This window comes from Phaethon lepturus, unplaced genomic scaffold (assembly GCF_000687285.1).
Source record: "Phaethon lepturus isolate BGI_N335 unplaced genomic scaffold, ASM68728v1 scaffold15446, whole genome shotgun sequence".
In the NCBI taxonomy this organism is placed as follows: Eukaryota; Metazoa; Chordata; class Aves; order Phaethontiformes; family Phaethontidae; genus Phaethon; species Phaethon lepturus.
Window position 1 is genome coordinate 23,176 of NW_010548427.1, and position 24,552 is coordinate 47,727.

Here is a 24,552-nt window from a genome sequence, read left to right on the forward strand (position 1 = left end):
TAGTTCCAGATGACTTGGACTCAGGAGTCTATAATCCGGTTGCAGTGAAATCCAGCCCTGGTGTGATCAAGGCAAGTATTTTTTTCTAATACTTTGCTCTCAGCATATATCATATTTTGACATATTTAGTCTGAAAGTTCCTCAAATGTAATAATTTTACCTTTTAGATGCATGTACCTTACTACAGAATTTACAACAGGACTCTAAAGTCCACAATTGTCTTTAGAGATTGTCTTTGTAGTTTCTGAAACCTGGATATTAAAAGCTATTTCTCTCAACAGATCACCGTAAGGAGAACTGCAGAAGGCAAAAAAAGCAGCAGCACAAGGTATTATTTTTATATTAACTTGATCTCTTGAAGGATGTTGAAAATGGCGGAGGTGAGCTGAGTGCCAGCAGAAGCCTGGGCAGCTGTTCCTTATAGATTGACATAGGTGGAAGGGGTTTCTTCCTACCTGCAGCATCTCCTCTACCTACCGGCTCTGGGCTGCACTCAGTGAGTGGTTTTCCTTGAGCACTCCTGCTCCTGGACCTCTGCACCGATGCGCAACCTTGGCTTGTCTTTACTCTTGAGAAGATACTTTTGTGCCAAATGGAGGAATATTTTCATTTTAAATCTTCCTTTAATTCCACCAGTGTACCTGGACAAAGAAACTTGCAGCTTAGAGCCACTTTATTACGACCAGACCGTGAAGGACAAAGGGAGAACTTCACTCCCAGTACATTAGGGCCTGTTGTCAGTAATGCCAAGGCAGAGAAGAGCCTAATCAGTCTGAATGGTGCCTTTCCTTTACACTTCAACCTGTATTTAGAGTGGTTTGTTTGTCTCCTGGGAAAATTTAAGTTTGATTCTGAAAATAGAGTAAAAGCATGCTGATGTAAGCTATTACAGATAAATTTTCTTCTTCAGTAGTAAGGACACTAAACCCAAACCAGCAGTTGGCTTCCCGCTGAGCACTCTTGCATGCTTTCAAGTTATAGTTAAGGTGTTGAATGTGCAGTGCATTCTGCTGTAGATACGCAGCCCTGCGCCGTGGAAGGGTAGTGTGAACCCCCCTAGAGAGGGAGTTACAACAACTTGTTTAATTCAAACTCTAAAGTGCCTTTTTTTTTTCTTTTTCTCTCTCCTCTCTTTTTTTTTTCCCTCTCCGTTTTTTTCTCCTTTTCAGAGGTGAAAGCCAGCCACAATCTATTCAAGCAATTCCTCGGTCTCCCTCCTTCTTTTACCGTGTATTACGAGCAGCTGTACCTCTTCAATTGTTCTTTCTACTGCTTTTACTTCTGGCTTGCATGATTCCATCTTCTGAGGAAGACTACAGCTGCACCCAGGCAAACAACTTCGCCCGTTCTTTCTATCCCATGCTGCTATACACCAATGGGCCTCCACCAACTTAGAAAGCAGCCCGTGAATCTTCAGTTATACCGAACACACTCTCTGCGGTGTGTTAAATGGGAATGTGTTAAATTTCACCTCTCAAAATGTATATCTTGACAAAATTTCAGCATTTTTATACGGAAAACAAACATTTTTCTATAGATTTTTAACTGTAAGCAACACACTTTATACTTTGATGCAATAGATACACTTTTATAGGTGCAGTGCTCTTGAGCTTGCAAGGTGATTGAATACTGAGTTATTAGATGCAGAAACTACATCACAGTCATCTTAAACACAGCAGTCTGTCTGTCTTGAGTTAGCGGGACAAACAAGCAGTTGAAGAGGCACTTTGCCTAAAACGATTGCTGCACACGCTTCACGTTACCTGTATCTCCTTGGTACTGTAGTCACTTGGCAGAAACAAACAAATCTACATCTTTTTGAATCTTCGTTATTGTATTTTATTAATCTAACACATCCAATAAAAGAATGCACATTTGTTTTGTTTTACATAGAGTGTTCTAGTGGTTAGGACTGCTGTGTTGTCTTTTTATACCACTTTTGAGATACGGAATTGTTGCATTGCATGGAAATGGTTTATAATGCACATATTTTTTAGATGAACACGATGATATAGACTATCCCTGATGTATACAAATAATGTAATGTCTTTTTTAATGAAAGATTTTTTCAGTTTTTAACCTGCTGAATAGTGTACAGTATCTTGGGAGAGAATTGTGCGTTTTTATAAGCTTCATTTTTAAAATGAAACTGACACTTGGGCAATGGCTAGAGGAACGGTGTGTACAGTTAGCGTTGCCATTGCTTCTCGGTTGTACAGTTCGAGTACTGTCATTAAAGTTTTGCCAATGTCTGCAGGGACTGTCGGTGTGTCTTCTGGGTGGCAACCAGCCGCATGTTCCCTTCCACTCCTGTGTAAGTCAACTTACTTGCATGCTAACGCAACAGCGGCAGAAGCAGCATAACCACGCTCTTGCTTGTCAGAGCAAGCGTTTACAAATTGAGAAGTGGAGCCTGTGTCGAGGGCGCAGATCCTTTCCTTTGCAACTGATTGTGATTTCCTGGAGGAAGAATACAAAGTCAAACCAACTCATTCTTACTACTAGTTCAAAAGGCTGAACTAGTTCCCTACCCTGTAACTGATTTTCTAAACTGGGAGTTAGGGCAGTGCTGGAGAGGGGAAGTGCACATCAAGGAGAGCTCAGGACGAGAGTAAGTTGAACACTTAAGAATTTTTGTGTGTGGTTGCAGGAATTAGCCAATTTCTGTGTGAATTCTTCCACCTTTTCTACAATTGTCACCACTGTTCTGACAGGGGCATTTATGAAGCAAGTTGCTCTGCGTTCTTACATTCAGAGAACCACAAACCAACAGCTTCTTCCCTACCACGGTGGCAAAAAAAGTATGGTTTATTTCCAGGATATTAAACTAAACTCATACTTTAATTGTGATGCAGTTAAGCTTGCGAAGTTAGCTACATGGTTAAGGAAAGACAAAGCTTACAGTTCAGAACTTTTTGGTAGTGGTACTGTAAGGTCATTTCCATCCATGCTGTGCACTCAAATAGGGGGTTGAGATAATGCCAGCTCCATACTGATGTGTCGACCTCAGCCTCGAGCAGTGGAGCCCGGGCTCCGTCCTGCCAAGAGCCACATGGACCCGCAGCGCCTCCGGCCCCGGCAGCTTTCGCGGCCTGTGAGCCTGCGCGCTGCTCCCTGGCTGTGTCTGCGGAACCAGACTTGAGCTGCAGCCCAGCTCTGGCAGTGGGGCTGCATCCACAGAGAAAGGATGGATCCTCCCGGCCTCTGGGCGCCCACAGGCACGCACACTCTCCTCTCTCCCTCTGCTGTCGTTATTTTGTATTTTGAAAGCAATTACTTTCGGATGGAGCTCATACAAGTTCCTGTCTGTAGAAGTCAGCCAACTCTAGCCATTATTTCATTGCCAGGTTGTCACAAATGCCCATGCAAACCTTTCTGCCAGAACTAACAGGCAGTTGCTGACATGATATTCAGTTCTTCTGCCATTAAAGAACCTATGCAAGGGGAAAAAAATTTGAACAATGTTAAAAGGTCTAAAGAAAATTTCGTAGCCTGCAATTTCCTTTCATTATGTACAGTTACATCAAATTGTTGAGCTGATGTAATATATAAAATGAGGAGCTTTCATGAAATTATCTCAAAATGTCACCAAAAAAAAGTCTGGGAAAATAACTTAAATGTTTCTTTTTTCCCCCAAGCCTATTTTAAATAGATTTACTTCTAGTTGATTTTAACCACCGCGCTGTAGGCTGACACTGAAGTCTGCTTCAAACAAGTCATTATATATACCCACCAATTTCTGAGTGTCGTCCTCTCGCTCAGGACGGGGTTGGTTGTTAGGGTTTAGTGAAGGAAAAAAAAAAAGATGGAAGAGGGCAAGAGCAATAGCGAGGAAGCGCGTCCATGCGCGCCTTTGCACGTGCGTTGTGTGTAGGAGCGAAACCAGGCCAAAACGAGTTTTGAGTTGAAGGCTTACTTCTTCGGCAGGGAGATGAGGCCTCAATCTGTTTTCAGCTCTGCCTGACCCCCCGCTCCCCCCAAAGTTGTCAACAACAGCTCTACTGGCATGGGAAGCAGAGGACTCCCTGTTTATTACAACCCGCTCAGTTAAATTCGGCGCTCCCTGAAACACCAAGGCACAACCTGCATCTTCCGTAGGCACTCGGTGCTGGGAAACCTCCTAATTATCCAGTACCTGACAAAGTCAGTGGGCCCACAGCTTGCGGAGGGACTGCGGAGGTCGGGATCAGACACCTTACAGACGCTCTGATCATGAAATCAGGCTGAGCTCAGCTACAGGAAAGAAATGACCAAAAAGCCGTGCATTTCGGTTTCACTATACCTGTTTATTCAGCCAGAATAATCCACAACTGAATGAAACGCACGTCACCAGACCACTACTGTAAGTTCACAGAGCTAACAAGGGAGGAGTTGTGGTGTTCTTTAGTATAACATACATATGGTACTTTAAAAGGCACCAATTTCAGTCCTAATGTGAAGTAAGGGTGAAACATTGAAGCTAAAACCATGTATAAAGTAGGACTCGGAACAGAAAATTCTGGGGAAAACGTGCGGTAAGGACTGTTAATGGCTATGCCAGCTCCTTAGCACATAGTAATGTGATGAGGGGAGAAAGTTTTGCCTGTTGAGGCAGTAGTAGCGGCAGAAGTTGGCATTGTTCTACCGTAGCAACCTTGTTTTCTTCATGCACTTACTTAAACTGAAATCGCTGACACGCAACAATGCACGGGGAGTGTAGGTGACTCCTACATGTAAAGATGGAAAGAGTTAAAAAATACCCAGATCATAAATAAAACCAAGTCTTAGCTATGAAACAGTGTGCCATTTAACTCGCCACACATCAGCTCAGTAGTAAAACTGTGAAAGATGAATGTAAATACTATTTGTCTTTCATATGTTAGCAATCCACTTGCTTTTCATACTCCCATTGACAATGCTCTGTTTAGTATTAGTTTAGGCACTGGGTCAGCACAACAAGATGACCACATCCTTAACTGCTTTGATGAACCATCATCTCCCAGGACATAAATAACGTCAAACGATTTCTTCTGAGGCGAATGGTGACGGCAGCAAAGGCGTTTCCATGACTTCCAGCTCTGAGTGTTTGGAGCACAGGACCCAGCACCACTGAAAGAAACGGTGCAGCCTACAGCGGGGCTGAGACTAAAAGCAGCTGCTGTGGTGGTGACTGTCCTTGAGTGTGCCTGCTTGCAGCAGCCAGGAACAGGGGTCATAAGCTACTCTGCCATCCTGGGAACTGGACAGAATATATTGATACATATATATATAGAATATATATATATGATCAGTATTCAGCCTTATAAAACAGTAAGTCCTGTGACAGGCCCTTAGACTGTGCTCACTTTAAGGCACCTCAGACAAAGCCATGTGAATCCATGCTTCGTTTTTAACGTCAGCTCTCGAGGTGAGAGCAACCTGCCTCCCACAGGCACTTATCTTGGTGGGGAGGGCAGGGAAGGGAGGGAGCGCCACCGCCTTTGCCATGTGCTCGCTGCGCTAAGATCGAAATGGACCCATAATCACAACCGCACTTTTAATACATCTGGGTTAAAGCACATCCTAGGGAGGAGCAGCTATTTCATCAGCACACAGCTATTTTCTGTTATTTGGACAAAGGAACAGCCTTGGATGCAGAAAAGCAGGCTCGCTGGGCCAACTTTTAAAAAACCATTTGGGTCCAGCTTAATGGGAAAAGCTCAGCCTGGCTTCCATACACTCAGGCTCCAAAGCTTTCAAAGACCCGTCACAGCCACAGCCATTGGTGAGACTTGGCACACTCAGGCTGAGCGTCCACGTCAAACTTTCTCGCCAATTTATACGTATGTATTTTGAGTCTTTTGCAAGCAATTCTGAATTACATTCGCAGGCCCCAATCCTCATAGGGGAACTACAGCCACCCGGGCAGCTGCTGGAGAAACAGCAGGGCCCAAACTTTGCCAGGTCAGGACTGGAGGCAGCCTGGGCTGCAGCGATTTGGCAGAATTCTCAATCTTGAGGGGTACAAGATGGGTGAAAAGTAGAGTCAGGACCCTAAACCTCGGAAAGGCAAACTTTCGGCTGTTTAGGGCGCTGGTATGTGGGATCCCTTGGGAAACTGCCCTCGGAAGCAAATGAGAGCTGGGAGATATTTAAAGACATTTTTCTTAAGGCGCAAGAGCTTTCAATCCCAATGTGCCAGAAGTCAGGCAGGGGCGACGGGAGGCCAGCTTGGCTAAGTCAAGACCTCTTAGCCAAAATAAAACACAAAAAGAAAATGTATAGGCCGTGGAGGCAGGGATGTGCATCCTGGGGAGATGACAGGGATCTGGCCCATGAGTGCAGGGAGGGGATCAGGAAAACGAAGGCACAGGTGGAGCTGAACTTGGCTGGAGACATGAAAACTAACAGGAAGGGTTTCTTCAGGTACACTGGGCAGCAAAGGAAGGTGAAAGAAACTGTTGCCCCCAATGAGCGAAACGGGAGGCCTGGTTACCCGGGATATGGAGAAGGCTGAGGTACTCACAAATTTTTGCCTCCGTCTTCACTAGCAAGTGCTCAAGCCACACTGCTCACGTTGCAGAAGGCAAAGGCAGGGAGTGGGAGAATGAAGAACTGCCCACTGTAGGAGAAGATCAGGTTCGAGACCATCTAAGGAACCTGAAGGTGCACAAGTCCATGGGATCTGATGAGATGCATCTGCGGGTCTTGAGGGAACTGGCAGATGAAGTTGTTAGGCCACTATCCATCTGTGGCAGTCCAGTGAAGTTCCCACTGACTGGAAAAGGGGAAACAGGGAAAACAGGAAGACCTGGGGAACTACAGGCCAGTCAGTCTCACCTCTGTGCCTGCAAGATCATGGAGCAGATCTTCCTGGAAACTATGCTAAGGCACATGAAAAATGTGGAGGTGACTGGTGACAGCCAATATGGCTTCACTAAGGGCAAATTGTGCCTGACAAATTTGGTGGCCTATGATGGGATTACAGTGTTGGTGGATAAGGGAAGAGCAACTGACGTCATCTACCTGGACTTGTGCAAAGCATTTGACACTGTCCCGCATGACATCCTTGTCTCTAAATTGGAGAGATGAGGATTTCCAGATGGACCACTCAGTGGATGAGGACTTGGCTGGATGGTCGCACTCAAAGATTTGCGGTTAGCAGCTCGATGTCCAGGTGGAGACCGGTGACAAGTGGTGTTCTTCAGAGGTCGGTATTGGACCGGCGCTGTTTAACATCTTTGTCGGGGACATGGACAGTGGGATCGAGTGCACCCTCAGCAAGTTTTCAGATGACACGAAGCTGTGTGGTGTGGGTGATACTCTAGAGGGAAGGGATGCCATCCAGAGGGACCTTAACAGGTTTGAGAGGTGGGCCCACATGGACCTCGTGAAGTTCAATAAGGCCAAGCGCAAGGTCCCGCAACTGGGTTGAGGCAACCTCCAGTAGCAACACAGACTGGGGGATGACAGGATGGAGAGCAGCCCTGTGGAGAAGTACTTGGGGTACTGATGGATGAAAAGCTGGACATGAGCCAACAATGTGCACTCGCAGCCCACAAGGCCAACCGTATCCTGGGCTGCATCCAAAGCCGCGTGGCCAGCAGGTCGAGGGAGGGGATTCTGCCCCTCTACTGCACTCTGGTGAGACCCCACCTGCAGTGCTGTGTCCAGCACTGGAGCCCTCAGCACAGGAAAGACATGGACCTCTTGGAGCAGCTGCAGAGGAGGCCACAGAAATGATCAGGGGGATGGAACAGCTCTGCTGTGAGGACAGGCTGAGAGAGCTGGGGTGGTTCAGCCTGGAGAAAAGAAGGCTCCGGGGAGACCTTATTGCAGCCTTCCAGTACTTAAAGGGGGCTTACAAGAAAGATGGTGGCAGACATTTTAGCAGAGCCTGTAGTGATAGGATGAGGGCTAATGGTTTTAAACTGAAAGAGGGCAGATTTAGATTAGATATCAGGAAGAAATTCTTTACTGAAAGGGTGGTGAGGTACTAGCATAGGTTGCCCCAAGAAGTTATAGATGCCCCATCCCTGGAAGTATTCAAGGGCAGGTTGGACAGGGTTTGAGCAACCCCATCTGATGGAAAGTACTGCTGCCCATGGCAGGGGGGTGGGAACTAGATGATCTTTAAGGTCCCTTCCAACCCAAACCATTCTATGATTCTATGATAAAGTTCAAACAAGACAAAAATTCTTACCTCAGAAGAGGCTGATCGCTGGTGACAGCTCAAATAGGACCAAGAGGCAACTTTCTTGGTGCTCACTGCATTTTTAGGCTCTGTTAAACCACTCTAATGATGCAAATACAGCAAATGTCTTCCATACTCCACAGGCCATCAGGAGGAAAAGATAAAGTTGCAGCACTGAAAGGGATGCTCTCCTTTCATCATAATGATCCCTGTATAGATTGATCATTCAGTCAGTAAGGAATTAACATATTAAGGAAATATGCATATTTATTGAAAAATAATATCTTTACATGCTACCTGTCTTAGTTTGCTACACATTTTAGAGGAGCAGCCAGCCCATTGGGTACTATCTGACGGGAGAATGTTCCAATGCATCTTTTCCTTATATTCTCCTCTCTGACTGGCAATGTGACAGCACTACAAATGGGTAATTTGCAAGGAGAGAGAGGTGTGGAAAAGGTCTCACATTCCTAGAGACAAAGCATTTCATCTGCTTCAAATGCTCCAAAACTTAGCACATTTCTTTCAAAAAAATTAAGATTGTTTTACCGTTTGGTTCTGGTTCCAGACTTGAGGGAATATTTTAACAGCACACAAAAGGAAAAGTTCAGACTTCTTTTCTTTCTTTTTTTTTTTTTTTTTTAAATCCATGGCAACTGGCACTCCTGCATGAACCAAGTTTGCTCTCCTCTGTGAACATCCCAGAACTGCAGCATAATTTCTTCAAGCAGAAACATCCAGCGCTGGCCAGGTCCTGGCTCAGCAGCAGAAGCTGATGTACAGCAGAGCAGTGAAGGAAAGCCATGAACCAGCTGGGCTCCCCTCCCCTCCTCACAGCCCTCACAGCCCCTCAGCATTCAATTCATTCATGCCAAAACCGGAAAGGACCCCCCAGTATCTAAACTGAAACGCAGCGTGGCAGCTCTGCTCAGGCCTGGCAGGGAGGTGGACGTGCTCCACGCCAGGAGCGCAGCGTCTGAGAGAGGCTGTGGGATACAGACCCATGATAAACCCAACGTCTCTTCCAAGAGATGGAGGCATCATTGGTCAATCTTTTTGTCCCACCCCTCCCTGTTTATAAACTGCGCTGTTTTAGAGACAGACACCTTCTCCTTATCCCAGTATGAACACAGCGGCATTAATCCAGAGAGTCGACAGCTATTGGCTTTTGCCCACTTTAAAACACTAGTAGTAACTTTTAATATAATGATGTTCAACAAGACAAGAAGTATCTGTTAAAATCACATCATTTTCCTAGTTGCACTGTGCTAGCTACGGCATATATGAATCACAACATGTTGCACAAATCTACAGCGTCGCCCTTTTACAAAGTCAATCCAGAACAAATTTCCATTTAGAAGTTAATTTTGCAATTTATACCCACTTTTCCCATCTTATTTTTAAGAAGTTTGTTTCAAGATTGCACACAGATTCAACACTTCTAAAGAAAACCAACCAACCAAAAAAAAAAAAAAAAGAAACATTTCTTTGAAAAACTGTATTAAACAAAAAAATTACACAGGATAAGGACAATCAGAAAAAGAACAATACAACAGGCATTGAGGCCAGAAGGCAATCAAGCCCAAGAAACACTGAAACATGTCTGTTTCACAGCAAAACTTCCCTCAAAATGAAAGTACCAATGAATTCCAAACTGTACTCACATTTTTTCCCTTTTCCATAGTAAATATTACACTTCTTTAGAAGGGCACTGCTAGACTACAGTTTCTTAAAAACAGTAAAAAGATAGCTAGTAAAAATTTAGACCATCAGCAGCATCTGATATAATACAAGATCAAACCAAGACAATAGATTTGTGTAACTCACTGAAAACTCGTTATGCTCCTCCTATAAAAAATACTGTCCTTGGCTTTGAAAAAACACCAAGATCAAAGGTTTGGCTAATATTCAGAGTACGCAAATGGCATACTAATCAAAGTCCCTAATCCAAAAGACTTAGTGGCTCAAAACAGACTTTTGGTGTGATTCCAATTTAATTTCACCATACCTGAAACACCCAGAACATACACGTGTTATATTTAAACATACCCATGAGCAATTCTAGCTCACATCAAAATGTGATACTGGCAGTTGTCAGAATGAATGATGCCATCCTGCTCTTCGCTGAGGGCATCGACCAGACTATTTCCTTTGGGTTTTTTTCTCAGCGCAGCTTAAACGCATACAGAAATCGGCACAACGTGGGGACTTAAACCCACGTCTGCAGTGAAATTCAAACAAGTCATCACGCTTGCGAAGCAAACGAAGTACCAGGACCATCATCACCCTCTGCTCTTAGAGGGATCCTATGCAAGACATGAAAACCACACGATAAGGTGCCATGCGCTTTGAAAAGAAGCAAGCAGCAACCCTGAGGGCAGCAGGCAAAAGCAGGTCCCGGCCGCGGTTCCCATCCACTGCCTTGCCCCCTGCAAGACGCCTGCAAGAGGGTTTGGGTGGGCAAGACATAATTCCACATGCAAGTCAGAAGGGGAGCGAAGATGGTTTGTTTCTAGCTGATTTCACAAGCCCTGATTAGCAGCTTATATACAAACACAAACAGTTCATGTTCACAGAGCAACCTCTTGTACCTAAATATTATAACAGATTTAACATCATTAATAAATATATAAAACAACATGTTAATCTCACAGACAAAACACATTTCAAAGGTCAGCATTGACTGAAATATCTAGGCAGTTTGGTCATTGTTTAAAGCACTGAAGAATTGTACACGATAATAACGTGAGTGTTAAGAACAGGCTCACAAAATACAAACTTAAGCTTGATTTAACATTTCTGAAGAGGCTCTGAACTGGCCCTAGAAGCTATTCTGAACGGCCTTCAAATGAAGGCCCTTGCAGCCATTGCATATTTAAGAACAGAAGAAACTCCTTTACGCTGTACATATCTCGGCACTTATCTAGACCAGCTGCAAAGCAGGTATTCCCCCGGGACCAGCACACACAGGGAAGCGGATCTGTCCCAAACGACGCTGCTCCGCATTTCACACAATCTCACGCTAAAAGGGGAGATCATCTAGTCAGTGCTTAAAAGCCTTGGTCTGGGAGACGGAGACCTAGGTGCTCACTGCTAGTCCTGACACAGGCTTCTGTCATCTCAAACCAGGCCCTTTATCTCTGTCTCACAGTTCACCTGCCTCTGAAAAGGAGAGGCAGTAATTTCCTGTCTCGCAGTACTGTTCTGAGGCTTAATTTCATAAGGTGCTTTTGAAGAGTCTCAGAAAAGGCACTGTAAAAGTGCAGCTATTATAACGTCAGAAACACGGACAGAGGTGTGCGTCCCACAAGCCTTTCCCAAGATACCGATGTGCAAATCTAAAAGAGATGAGGACTTGCACTTGGTCACACTTCAGCAGTCCCATCACAGCAGCTTTGTTTTCTCCCATAGCTTTGAACAAGCTTCATTTCCAGGTCTCGACAGAATTACTGGGCTGCCCCGTTTCGCAGACTGTCTCCGGTCTCCATTTGTTCCAATGGGCCAAATTCGGGATGTGTGACTGGGGACTTCCTTTGGCCTCGGAGAGTGTGCGCATTCAACATCTCCAGCAGCAAGTCATACACTGGGACCACATTTTTACACTTCATGCTCAGGAGATGCTCCATTCCCTTGTTACTGTGAAGGAGAAGAGAAAATAAGTCAGCGATCTGGGTCCAACAGTGCAGAGAAGGAAAACACACTCATGGCTTCAAGAGAGTTCTTTTTCATTAGGACTTAAGAGGATTTAGCTGCTGTAGTCCCTGAGATCACTTATCACAATCAACAGTAACAACATCCCAATACTTTAAAGCTGTTTTACTAGTTAGAGAACCCAAATTTATTTTACACCACATAAACGGACTTCAGAAAATAACACAGACATACTGACCCTACTGAAATCAAAGAGAAAACCTCTCCAATGCTGTAAACGTGGGAGGCCCCCCACACTGCAGCTTTATACAGAGAGGGAATTTACAATCCGTAGGTCTAGTAACTACCTGCCTCTCCTGCTCGATTGAGTAGGAAGTCCACACTACCCTGGCTAACTTCAAGCAGTTTGTTTCCTCTCTGCACGTACAGTGTCAGATCTTGCAGATGGCTACAGGCTGGAAAAGTAATTTTTTTTGTTATGCAGTAACAGGCAGGCACAGCATAAAACCTCTTGTTTAAAAAGAAAATATAAAAATTTTGCAAATATTCACAATGTTTCTTCATGCCATGCCAGACCAAAAGCTCCTGCGATGCTGTCATGCAGTGTCACACCACAGTGGTGACAGCAGTGCATCAGAGCTGTGGGTGGGGTTCAGCTGGGTTCAGCTCTGGCTGGTGCTGTAGCTTCTGTAGGCCAGCTCTTAAACTCACGCCCAGTTCACAAACTGGCTGTTAAAGGCTGCCTTTCAGCAGTCAGGTCCTGCCGCTGCCACCTGCTCTCCCAGGAAGCTTCTTGCAAAGCTGGCTGTCCCTCTTCCAGTGTCCCTACCCAAAGTCAGATATGCTCATCTCTCCTTTGCATGCTCCAGCCTGGTCCCAGGACCATCTTCCCTGTACACACAGCCCAAAGCCAAGACATAAGACAGCCCTGCGAATAGATCAGCTCCGGGGTAATAATTTAAAATTATAAACAGCCTGAAAATTAAAGCATCTGTTTGTAGGGCCCTGTTGTACTGCAAGCAAAGATGAGCAGCTCAAGGAGGTCCAGGAACTGGCAACGAGCAGAGGAGCTGCTTCCCATGGGGCATCGCTGTAGCACAAGTCACTTGGCAAAAATGCTGTGATTCCAAATAAAAGGCAACAAATGTGGCCTGGAATAAGCATGGCACACAAAGTACGCTTTGCTCCACCAAACCCCACACTGCAGCTCAGTTTTGAAAAAGACTTCTAATTTGGACCGAAGAGTTTTGATGGCTGGGTGGTTTTTTTTTTTTTTTAAAGGCTGAATTTGTGTTGTTATTATTATTAAACATTTCAGGCAGATATATTAAATTGCTCATTATGTAATTCAGTTAAGAGAGCATTTTAATATCAACGCAACATTTCTAAGTCCCAGCAAGCGCTTGAGTATATCGCCTGTTTAAGTAGTGTCAGCAAGGAAAGCCTTACAATGAACAGAGATGAAGAGCAGTACCAGGATTCCCTCAGGAGTGCTCTGGAGTTCAAGCCTTGCTTTGTTGCTGTAATAAACAAACACTGACGACACCTTACGTCTTCATACACCTGTAAAATTCACCTTGCGTGTCTGACGTGAGAGAGGAGCATCAACAAATTGGCCAGACGAGTTGTCTGCTGCTGCGAGGGGATTCCGCTCTTTGCAATAACCCACACCAAAGCATCTGTGACTACATTAAGCAGGTGATGCAGTTTCCTGTTGCTTTCAGGTTCATCTGCTGACAAGGGAAACATGCCTAACGAGAGAAGAGACAGAAATACTCCCTGCTCATGAGGAAGAAACAAGAGCTATGACAGGGGATTTTTTTTCTGATGTCATATTTCAGCAGGATTAGAGAAAATACATTTCTTGAACCATTCCCCCGTGACTGTACAAATGATGCTCTATGTGCCATGCCAAGCTTCGACTTGCATTTCTTTGCCAAAATTTAACGGCCATATCATTTGCAAACTGAGTAATTCTCCCAAATCCTCCCAAGACAACATGTTGGACATAGGCCTTTCAGTCCAGAGAATCACTCTGTACCTTGTAGTATAGTAACTATTATGGATTATAGCATTATGCTTGCTCCAATCCTGTCTTGCTGAAAAAAAACCTTTATACCCCAGGGAGGGAGAAGAACATGGTGAGAGACACTGTTCATAGACCCAGCCTGCTGTGCTCTCCCTTCAGCTCACTAAGGGTGCCATAATACAGCACTTGCCTACAGTGAGAAACTTTAAAAGTCAGCAAAAGCAAAAAAAGGGGATGGGGGTATGGAAAGGGAAGAGAAGAAATCACCACTAGGAGTGTCTGGAAACACACAAGACATTATTGATAGAGCAGAAGAGACCTGGGAATGGGGGGGAATCCTCCCAAAGATGCTTATGGAAGGACAGAGTTCCAGAACACCTTGAAAATTAGGAGTAAAAGATAAACTTTTACAAGAAAGGAGAGCAGGGAGAGGTGAAAGGAGAGATTTTTTGAGCTTTGAGGCTTTGAAGAAAATACGGTTGATGAATATTTTTGTTTGTTGGTTGGTTGTTGTGGAGTTTTTTAAGAAAAAAAGAACAGCTTTTGTTTTCTGTTGAAATAATGGTATCCATCTATAAACAAGTGGGATAACAGCTGGACTACTCCCCTTCAGAACTGGGCTGAGAATCACACAGCAGCTCCTTGCTGAAAAGAGTAGATGTAAATAGTTACCTGTTATTTTCTTGTTGGACTTTTTTGACAACATTAATTACAAAATATTCTGGAGGATAAAATTATTTAACTGCAGACTACCCCAAAGTAGCAAACATACACTCATATTTGTCTTGTGTCAAAGGCTGCAAAGCAAAGCTGCTATCCTGAAATTGAACTTGCAGAACTGTTGAGTACTTTCGATCATTTCTACCAATTAATTACCATTAAATAGGAACATTTAAGACCAATTAATCATCACTTAGTTAAGTAACTAGTTTTACCAGAATTAAGGACAGGTTTGTAGAGCTGTACAGCAAGTTTACACATGAACAGGATCCACAGAGATACGAGCAGAAGTTCTCATTGAAAAGGACATACCCGCAGCTTGGGCCATGAGCCCCACCTTGTGAGAAGCTTTCAGACTTTGGATCTTTCATGGAATTCTTACAACAGGTCATTGCCCCTAAATCCAGCAAGTGATACAGCTCAGAAGTTTCTTGAGCAAAAATCCTTACAATCTGACAGTTAGAAGTTCTTTTCTATTGTTCTCTTTCAACGGCTTTATCTCATTCGATATTTCTGCCATTTTTAGAGGCTGATTTCCCAGCCACCCTTGAAATAAAAAGTACAGTTTGGTGAGCATCAGAGTCAACTGCGTACTCACTGGAATTGAGGAGGATCATTGCCTTGACACACAGATACTCCTTGTGCTGCAGTTTCAGCTCTCGGAACCTCGAGGTCATGGCCAGGAGCATATCAAAGATCTCCAAAATTCCCTCCACGCATTTCCCCTCGTCCCTATGGAAACACATTCAAAATGTTACCAAAAAAGTAGAATTAAGGAACTCTGACTCAGCCAGATGAAAGTCAAAACACAAAGGAGGCTGCAAAATGCCTATCCATCTCATCTTTGGGAGAATTCAAAAGGTTCTATCATGAAATCTAAATTGAAAATTACACTGGTATAAAGGTCAGCACCTTTAAAAAACTGATTTTCTCTTTAAAGCATATGCAGGGTTGACCACAGGTAAGTATGACCATATTTCTGTAAGAGGTGCTAACCTCACAGTCAGTATAATTCTGGAAAACCGGTTTGAAACTCTGCAGTGCAGGGCACAGTACCACCTTGAATAATTTTCCAAATTTTTTTTCACAAGGAGTTAACACCACAACTGATTGTATCACTGTTTGTACCTGATGGAGGCCTCAGGACTTGGTGAATAAGAAAGACCCCCTAAAATAAGTTTCTTGGACATTTTTAAAGAATAAAACAACTTCTACCTCCATCGCCCAGCACCTTTTTCTTTGAAGGTGTTCAAATGTAAATAGATTTTTTTTGTTGTTTTGATGGTTTTGTGGTTTGGTTATTTTTAAGTCTGCAAGTGTTTACTGAATGTAAGTTTCTCCATTTTGTATATTAGAAATGGTCCCATTTTCTGATCTAAAAAAAACCACACCCAAACAACCCTAAGCCATTCCAATGAGTTTAAAATTAAGCAGCAGCAAATTTCAAAACACTGAAGTTACTGTTCCTGGTTTTGGGTTAGGTTTTTTTTTAACCTGTACTGGACTAAAAAAGTAATTAAGCACTGCGACACAGTATTCAAAGGGATATTTCCATCTATCATCTGGATTACGAGATTTTTTTTCTCTGTAATGTTTTTAAGATGAGATGGACTTAAGCACAGCAGTGCAGGAGAATTAAAGAACTTTACTCCTCTACTGGTTCCCAAGAGGAAGGCGCTGAGCCTTCAGGCTGCAAGGCAGGCACAAGCAGGTAACCAGGTGCAGCAAGTAATGCCTGCAGAAAGGCAGCTGCCCGAATATTGCCCGGTTTCCAGTGTTCCTCGTAGCAACAGAGAATTTTAAGTTTTGGAGAAGGACAGGCAGCTGCCAGTTTCAAAACAAAGACACAAGCATCAGAGAAGTGCTTGTCTACAAAGATCATGTAGGAAATGTATCTGAACTTCAGCTAAGATAAAACCAATCAAGTTACAGACCAGTTTCATATACGCATGTCTTCTTAAAAAAAAATAAAATCACAGCATGGACAGATGCTTGCTAGCTCCCACTCTGCTGCGTCGTGTGGACATGAAGGAATGCATCAAATAAGCGCACACTATTCAGCACATATTAGCTCATGAGGAACTAAATGTATCGTACATTTTCAGGAATTTCTTAGCATTGCATTGAACAATGCAGCATGTCCTTGCATTGAATTTTGTATGAGTAAATAATAATTTATTTCTGTGGTGGGTTAACCTTGGCTGGATGCCAGGTGCCAGCAAGACACTATATCACTCCCTCCTCAGCAGGACAGGGAGAGGAGAAAATAAGATGGAAAAAACCCCACCAAACTCATGGGTCAAGATAAAGACAGTTTAAAAAGCAAAAACAAAGGCCGTGTGTGGAAGCAAAGGAAAACAAAGGATTTATTCTCTACTTCCCATCAGCAGGCGATGTCCAGCCACTTCCCGGGAGGCAGGGCTTCAGTACGCATAGCGGTTGCTCCAGAAGACAAACGTGGTAAACAATGCACGCCCCCGGCGGGCGATCCCCAGCCACTTCCCGGGAGGCAGGGCTTCAGTACGCATAGCGGTTGCTCCAGAAGACAAACGTGGTAAACAATGCACGCCCCCCACCTTCCTTCGCCTTTCCCAGCTTTTATTGCTGAGCAGATGTCATACGGTATGGAATATCCCTTTGGTCAGTTTGGGACAGGTGTCCTGGCTGTGTCCCCTCCCAAGATGTCGCCCACCCCCAGCCTGCTGATGAGAGGGGAATAGTGGAGAGACAGCCTTGCGCTGTGCCAGCACTGCTCAGCAGGAGCCAAGCACCGCCGTGTCACCACCACCTTCCCAGCTACCAACACAAAGCACAGCACTATGAGGGCTGCTATGGGGAAAATTAACTCCAGCCCAGCCAGACCCAATACAATTTTGTATCTTTTATAAATTAAATTTATTTCTCTTACTAACCCATTTTGCTTTCTGTATCTATGGTGATGATTATTATTCAGCTAAAGCCACAGAACTGGTACAGGTCTGAATTTCCCCAGGTTGAAAAGGTTAAGATGCATTTTAAACCTACCCAAGAGAGCAGATTGTTTCCCTGACTTTTTACCAATGTGAAGCCCAGGTCAAATCCTTCTAAGGTCCTGTAGAAAAACACCCTTACTAATCCATATTCTTACCTGCTGGTACATGATGTTATAGAGAAATCATTTTTAATCTTGCAAACACCCTGCTTTAGCTTGAAAAACACCTTAGTATTAAAAAGCAAGCTAGGGTTGTTTTAATCCCTTTTGACTAGTGCTGCAATGTTCATTATTATAGTTAGTTATTTATGAAGTCTGAACTAGGGGAAGGAAGAAAAACAGGTAGTAAATCAACTTAAAATAATGAAAATATGGCCTGACACCATTGCTTTGGGGTGAGGGGGAGTGGAACGGCCTGACACCATGTCTGCTTTGGGGGTGGGGAGGCAGAGAGGAAATCTATCAGCTGGAAGAAATTGAGAATGTAGTGCATTGTGTTGATGTATCTACAGTTTCAGCATCTAGAGACCCAGACCAAAAGGAACAAACCAGCAAAAGATGTGAAAAATACAGAGAAACTTCACACTGTCACATGCTACAGGAATTAAGGAACTGGCAAGTTCAACAATACTGTTTATGCTTAGCATTCCTTAAGCCCCTGTGAGGATGTGGAACCTCAGGACGTTATTGTTACAAATACAAGTAAAGGATATTGTTAGATAAACTACTAAAAGCATCTCCCATATTTAATCCTCTTCCTCTTACCATTCACCCCACCTCCAAACATGTTATGAAATGTTCTCAAGAAGTTTATTTCTCTTACCTGTCTAGTACAAGGTCTGGTGCAAAAATCAATTTCCCAGGATGGTCGATTGATCTCCACATCAAACCAACCATTAAAACTTCCATCCAGCAGCTCTCCAAGAGTCTTACTTGGTCATAGAGGCTGAGATCAATGAAGCCTAAAATGATGAAAATAGCATAAAATAAATCAATCTGTTTATTTCTTTGTTTTGTAAAGACTACTGAGTATATGAGAAACAGAAAGAATTATGGGTTGTGAAGAAAGCCAGAAAAGGGCTGACATCAGAAGGACCATGCTGCCATCTCAAATAGGAACATAAATATTTGTTATTATCACTTTCAAATCTTCCACCAAACATTTGAAATAAAGCAGAGTGATGTTCAAGTGCAATTACTCCGATACAGCTGGTGAAACTCAAGTGACTGCAGAGGACCTGCCTTATGCTTGGGAACCTCTTTAGATGATGGTCCCACAGCCTCCTGAGAGGCACCAGGGAATCACTTGGGACACACACATTTGCCAGAGATTACTGCATTTCACTGCAGAGGACTCCTAAGAAAACAGTCTGTTCTTTCCCCAGAACACATATGGTTGTTGCTTGCAGGGTTTTTTTAATCTCGTAACTCAGGCATGTTTCTGGGCTTGTTGGGTAACTGTGAAAGAACCCACATCTTGGTGCCTCTGTGTTATCAGCCCCTTTGTAAATGACATGTTGACCCATGCCCGTCCTTATCCTTTCCCCCAAAAAAAAGACAAGGGTAGTTGGTGAAGGTATTATTGTCTCTATTGCCTCCATTCACAGCATCCTAGAAGCAAGAACAGAATTAATGTGATTGTGCATAAGCCTGTTCCAGCATTTCCTTGTCTCCAGAAGTTATAGCAAGGCATCAGATAGCACTGCAACTCAGCCAGAAAGGAGAGACGGTCGCTGCCCTCCCTTTCCCTTCCCCTGCAAAAAGAACTGGGGAAAAGAGACACATAGAAGACAAATAAAGAGAAATAAAATTAACACACATACAAAAAAAAAAAAACCAAACCACATAAAACAGAAGAAGTGTGAATTATCAAAATGCAAGTGGGAAAGCAGACTGCTCAGTCAAGGAATAAACACAGCTACGATGACAACTAGTTCGGTGGTCAAACCATAGCTGTGTTCAAAACCAAGATCAGGCAACAATTTTCAAAGCAGAGCTGCTTTAGATAGGTCTCTTAGCAAAGGTGCTTCATTTTTAGACGAGTTGGTATCTACAACTCTGCATAGTGAAAAAATCATTACACGGCCTGGCCACGGGAGACAGGTTTCTCGTAATTCTTGCCAGTTGTCTGAGGTCTTAAAATACACACAGTATGTTTGCGCTGTCAAAGAATCTGTCAGTAATTTATACAAATGCTCCATGTATTTTAATCTTATTAAACTAGTAGGCTGAAGACAGTCGGTGACAGCCCCAGGTTGACATAAACAGCGTAACGCACGCTCTCTCTTATCATTGCTGGAAGTGCTGCCTTTCAAAATCGATAGCCTTGCTCTTTATTTTATTAGAAGAGTAAACAGGAGCCTACGAGCGGTACCTTCCCTCCTGGATTTCGCTGTCACAGAATTTACTGCAGAACTCACAGCCAACAACAGATTATCTGCCAGACACACACTCATAATTTTAAAGGTGCTTTTAGAAAAATAATCACAGAAGTGTGAATAGTATAAACTAACAGGGGCAGTTTCACAGGAAACAACAACCCAAAGACATTTCAGAAGTTTATTTAAATAAACATTTACACAGGTGTGTGCTGATTTCTCTAGCATGAACAACCAGTTATTGGATTTACAAGCTATCTCATTTGAGCGAGATGTCAGACCAAGTCCCAGCCTTCAATCTACAGATACTTAAAGGTCCAGATTTATCCTGGATGTCATCTGCTAAACACACATTATCAGCACCAGCAGTACGATTTATGACTATTGAGCACAGCTGTTAGAAGGACTATACCTTTCCTTTTCCTACCTTACGCTTTAAAGCTGGAGGACAGCACATCACCACCACAGCTTCCACTGCAGTGTCAGTAGTCCTACTTCTCTTCCTGTGGAATACATTAAACTGCTTGTTTTTCTATGGCTGTAGTACGTGTCCTTTAAACTGTGTGCTCTACACCTGATCATTTAATTAGAAATTGCTAAGACACGCAAGATGTGTAGTAACTAGCCAAAGACACACCAGGTTGCATAATGAATCCAAATGTCAATATTATGACAACATCCCATTGATCAGCAATACAGGTTCAGCTATGAACCGTGTTCAACTCTCTTTGACTAGGTCAACAAAGTAAAAAGCAATTATAGAAGTCATGTTCTGCCATCTGACAACTTAGAATTAAAATACTTGGAATTCAGAAGGAAAAAAATCGAGGTGTCTTCCTGTTTTACTGAGCAACAACAAAAACACAATCATTAAGCTGAAAGTACAGGCAAAAATACAGTCACAGAGTAAAATTCATAATGAAATGAGGCCATTAAATATGGAAAAAAATAAAATATAAACATTTATCTTTCCTACTTAGGCAAAAAAGTTACTGTTAACATCAGCATCTATGTGGAAAAATAAAAAGATTTTATTTCACTTTCAGTGAGTGGCAAAATAATGTCCAATAATAATTTAGAGGTGAAAAATGGGCTTCTTACCCAGCTATACAAAAGCAAATATTCAGCTTTACAGAAAGTAAAATTACTGTTCACTGTGCCATTATTCAAGAACTCTGGGGTTTTTTTCTAAGACCTTACCTCCAGGAAGCAGAGCATGGATCTAGCTGATTAACTTCAGGCAAGAGTTTTTGGCAACTGAAATTCTGTCCCCTAAGCTTTAGCCATCACAGTTATTTTAATGGAACAAATAAATAAATCCACATTCAAGTAAATGCTCTAACTACCATGTAATATGGCAATATTACTTATAATTAAGTACATATTAAACATCACATCTATTTCTGGCATTGTTCTAAAATGGTGTTTGCTTCTGTTCTGTGTAACAGGAGTGATCGGAAAAAACAAACATACATGATAAAGTGTCAATATTCCCAGGAACTGTTTTGAAGGGGTTTGACTGCTTCAGTGGCTTTTCTTTGTACAGTTCTCTTATTGCCAAGAAAAGTTTTTATTTCTGATAGGTGTTGAAAAGAAACTAAAGGTGATCAATGTCAAAATTAGGGTTGGCTTGGGAACGGATCTTTTTAAAAATTAAAAAAAAAAAATAATCTCAACTGGCTGAGGTTTTGGGTTTGTGGCTGTTTTTTTAAAAAAAGCTAACATAGTTTTAAAAAATAGAAATTAAGAACAAACAGAAAATGGACAATGTTGGGGTTTTTTTCACATTCAAATATTGCTTAAAATGAGGTTGTTTTCTAAGACTTTCTGTGGTTTTCTTTCACAATTCACTTCCTACTGGATAAACATAACTATATGGAGTCCTCTGAAAAGGTACCTTTTAATCAAGTTTTTCTGATCAGACAAGAAATTACAGCAATAGACACCACTTAACCCCTAGTTATGGTTATTTACTTTACAGTTATTTTCAAAGTTTCTTAAATCAGGAAAAATAAGGATTAAAGATTCGGGCTCTCAGTTTAAAACATTCCACATTAGCAGCAAAAACACTATCACTTTGCAAATGGTTAGCGTGGTTTAAGATGCTCATGCTGTGCAAGCATCTCCTCCCCAGCCACTTAGCAGCTGACCTGGAATTTGCACACCCTAAAACTATCACACATGAACCCTCCAACACGGTGGCTGAGCTGTGGAGACGACTGTAATCTGCAACTAGGAGATGTGGTCCAGCAGCTGGAGCTTGGTAGCACCTTCAGCCACTCCAACTAGATCTGACATAGGATACGCTTCCCTTATCCTAAATTCTTAGTTTAAGGATTATACGAAATATTCTCCACCAAGCTTGTTTCCTGTACCATGTACACGCTCAGTGTTTCTCTAGGCATAAGGATTACTGTCACATCTTCCTAGGTGTGTATGCAAGCAGCAGCCAGTGCTGTTTATACTGCACAAGTGTGACAAGACGAGGGCACGCACCAGCATGCTCTGGTTGCCTTCAGCATAAAATCCGAGAGGAGCTGTGGTGCACTGGCTCCTCAGTCCTGATGGACATGGGGTTCGGACTACCAAATGCACTGGAGAATATATTAGCCATGCGAGGTCAGCACAGCCGTAGGGATCAATTCTAGCGGAGCACGATATCTGAAGTTGAGGATTAAGAACCATACTGCTCTACATCTATCAATTATTCGATGCTTCTTTCAGCTCACTATTATTAGTTGGCCACCTCAGCTCTCGCTAAAGGGCCACAGTGTGTGGCTTAGTCAATGCCAGCCAGCAAATTTTTCTGCACAACTTTGCCAACTATCTATCTTATCTTCTCTGTGCACCGGCTGCTTTTATTCTGGCTTTTATTCTTTATTCTGACTGTTTCAATCATGGGTGCTTCATGGAGAAGGAACTGCAAATGCTCACCGCTTCTAGTTTGTAAGAAGTGAAATAGTACCTTACCACGATACTGGGGTCTCATTTGAGACATTCAAGGCAATAACACATGTAGTTGTACTTCAGTGCATGCTCTTTGTCTTACCAACAACCAAAAGCATCCTTATTGATTTTTGTTTTGAAGCAGAGTGCACAATAATTCTGAGGTCAACACTATGCGCCACTTCGCAATTTGATGCTCTTATGTAGCAACTATGTCAACTGAAGCAATTGCAGACACTCAGTGCTTGGACACACTTCACTTTTCATCAACTGTATTAGAAACCTTCTACCAAGATTCAAGCAAAGAATTTGGTCTTAAATTCTTTCTTATAGCAATCTAGTTGATACCCCTTTTAATGAACTTTCTAAATCCGATTAACCAGGTATTTATAGTTGATGAGGTAGAAATTACATGCAACACCAACTGTGCTTTTTAGCAAAATGAACAAGTATTTGATTAACAACAGATAGCAAATTATGGGCTAGGTCATTGTCTAAATCAAAATACATCCGGGTGAATTACTGAGAGCAATAAATTGTCCGTTACTTTACAGGATAAAATGCTTAAGATTTTCATACCACACATTTACTGTGCTGTGCTATTATTTCAGGGTAGAGAATGACACATTGATGGTAAAAGCATTGAATAAAATAAACAAAAACCAGATTGACATTCTTACCAGGAATTTTTTTGGCCCAACCAATCATGTGAACCAACTCTTTGTCTGCCAGTTTTGTCAGGGACATCATCATGGAGGCCTCCGTGAATGGTTTGCTGGGACGACTCACCAACACATTGGGAGGCTCCGCTTCAAGTAGTGTTAAAACAAACTGCTCTGGACTGACTGTGCTGAGCAGGATCTCTTTTACGCGGGTTGCCGTCTCATTGTATTTCTTAGCTTTGCCAATGCAATGCACCTGCTCTTCTGAATTACGATGGCGGCGCAGGATCCGATATCCACAACGTTCTCTTCTTGAGCCTGACAAGAGAAGCACATGATTGCATTGAAGTATTTTTCTCTGTGTTGCATTATATAAAGCCAAGTGTTTGGGGAGAAGGGGAAAAACCCTTTAATATTCGATGTTCTAATATTGATCATCAAGTTTCTGAATTTCTAGAGCATTCAGCATTGACTTAACTTTGTTTCCACTGATTTCAGCTGAGGTTTTTGTTTATTCTACTAAACAAAAAATAATGTTAAAAAATGTTTAGTTTTGAACTTCAGTTAACTCTCTTTAAAAGTCCATGGGAAAATTCCCATTGACATCAAAAAGACATAAATCAGGTCTTAAAATGCAAATAAAGATAGCTGTTTGTAAATTCTGTTTTAGATGTAAACTGGGGGAATAAAAGACTTCTGAGTCTGGGCCATGATACAGAGTGAATACCTCAGCCAGAAGCACAGCTGGGTCTCACTGCTAGCTGGGTGTTCAGCTTACTGAGATACAACCCATTTTCTCCCTATGTCCCATTAAGCCAGCAGCAGTTTCCCCAAAGTGAATTCAGATAGCTACAACTATAAGGAGTAAGCCCCCTGTTCGGAGTCCTACATGCAGAATGCTATTGCCGTTGCAAAGAGCAGCCCTTCAAACTCCTGGAATTAATTTATTGTTCATTCTGACAAGCCCAAACGTTCTCTAATTCTGTCAGTGTTATTGGTGGGACCACTGTTATTTGTTCTTGCATAGCTGCCATGGAAAGAGT

The 24,552-nt window shown here is 42.7% G+C and overlaps 1 protein-coding gene across 1 annotated transcript in view; it reads right to left on the bottom strand.

The window, feature by feature from the left end:
• Positions 1-11,598: 11,598 nt before the first annotated feature.
• Positions 11,599-24,552, bottom strand: part of ESR2 (estrogen receptor 2 (ER beta)) — a 42,342-nt gene continuing 29,388 nt past the window's right edge. The window contains exons 5-9 of the mRNA XM_010289965.1: positions 23,528-23,827; positions 18,347-18,485; positions 15,151-15,284; positions 13,380-13,554; positions 11,599-11,788 (exon numbers count right to left, since the gene is read on the bottom strand). Of these exons, the coding sequence (XP_010288267.1) occupies positions 11,599-11,788; positions 13,380-13,554; positions 15,151-15,284; positions 18,347-18,485; positions 23,528-23,827 (938 nt within the window). The remainder of the gene's footprint in view (positions 11,789-13,379; positions 13,555-15,150; positions 15,285-18,346; positions 18,486-23,527; positions 23,828-24,552) is intronic.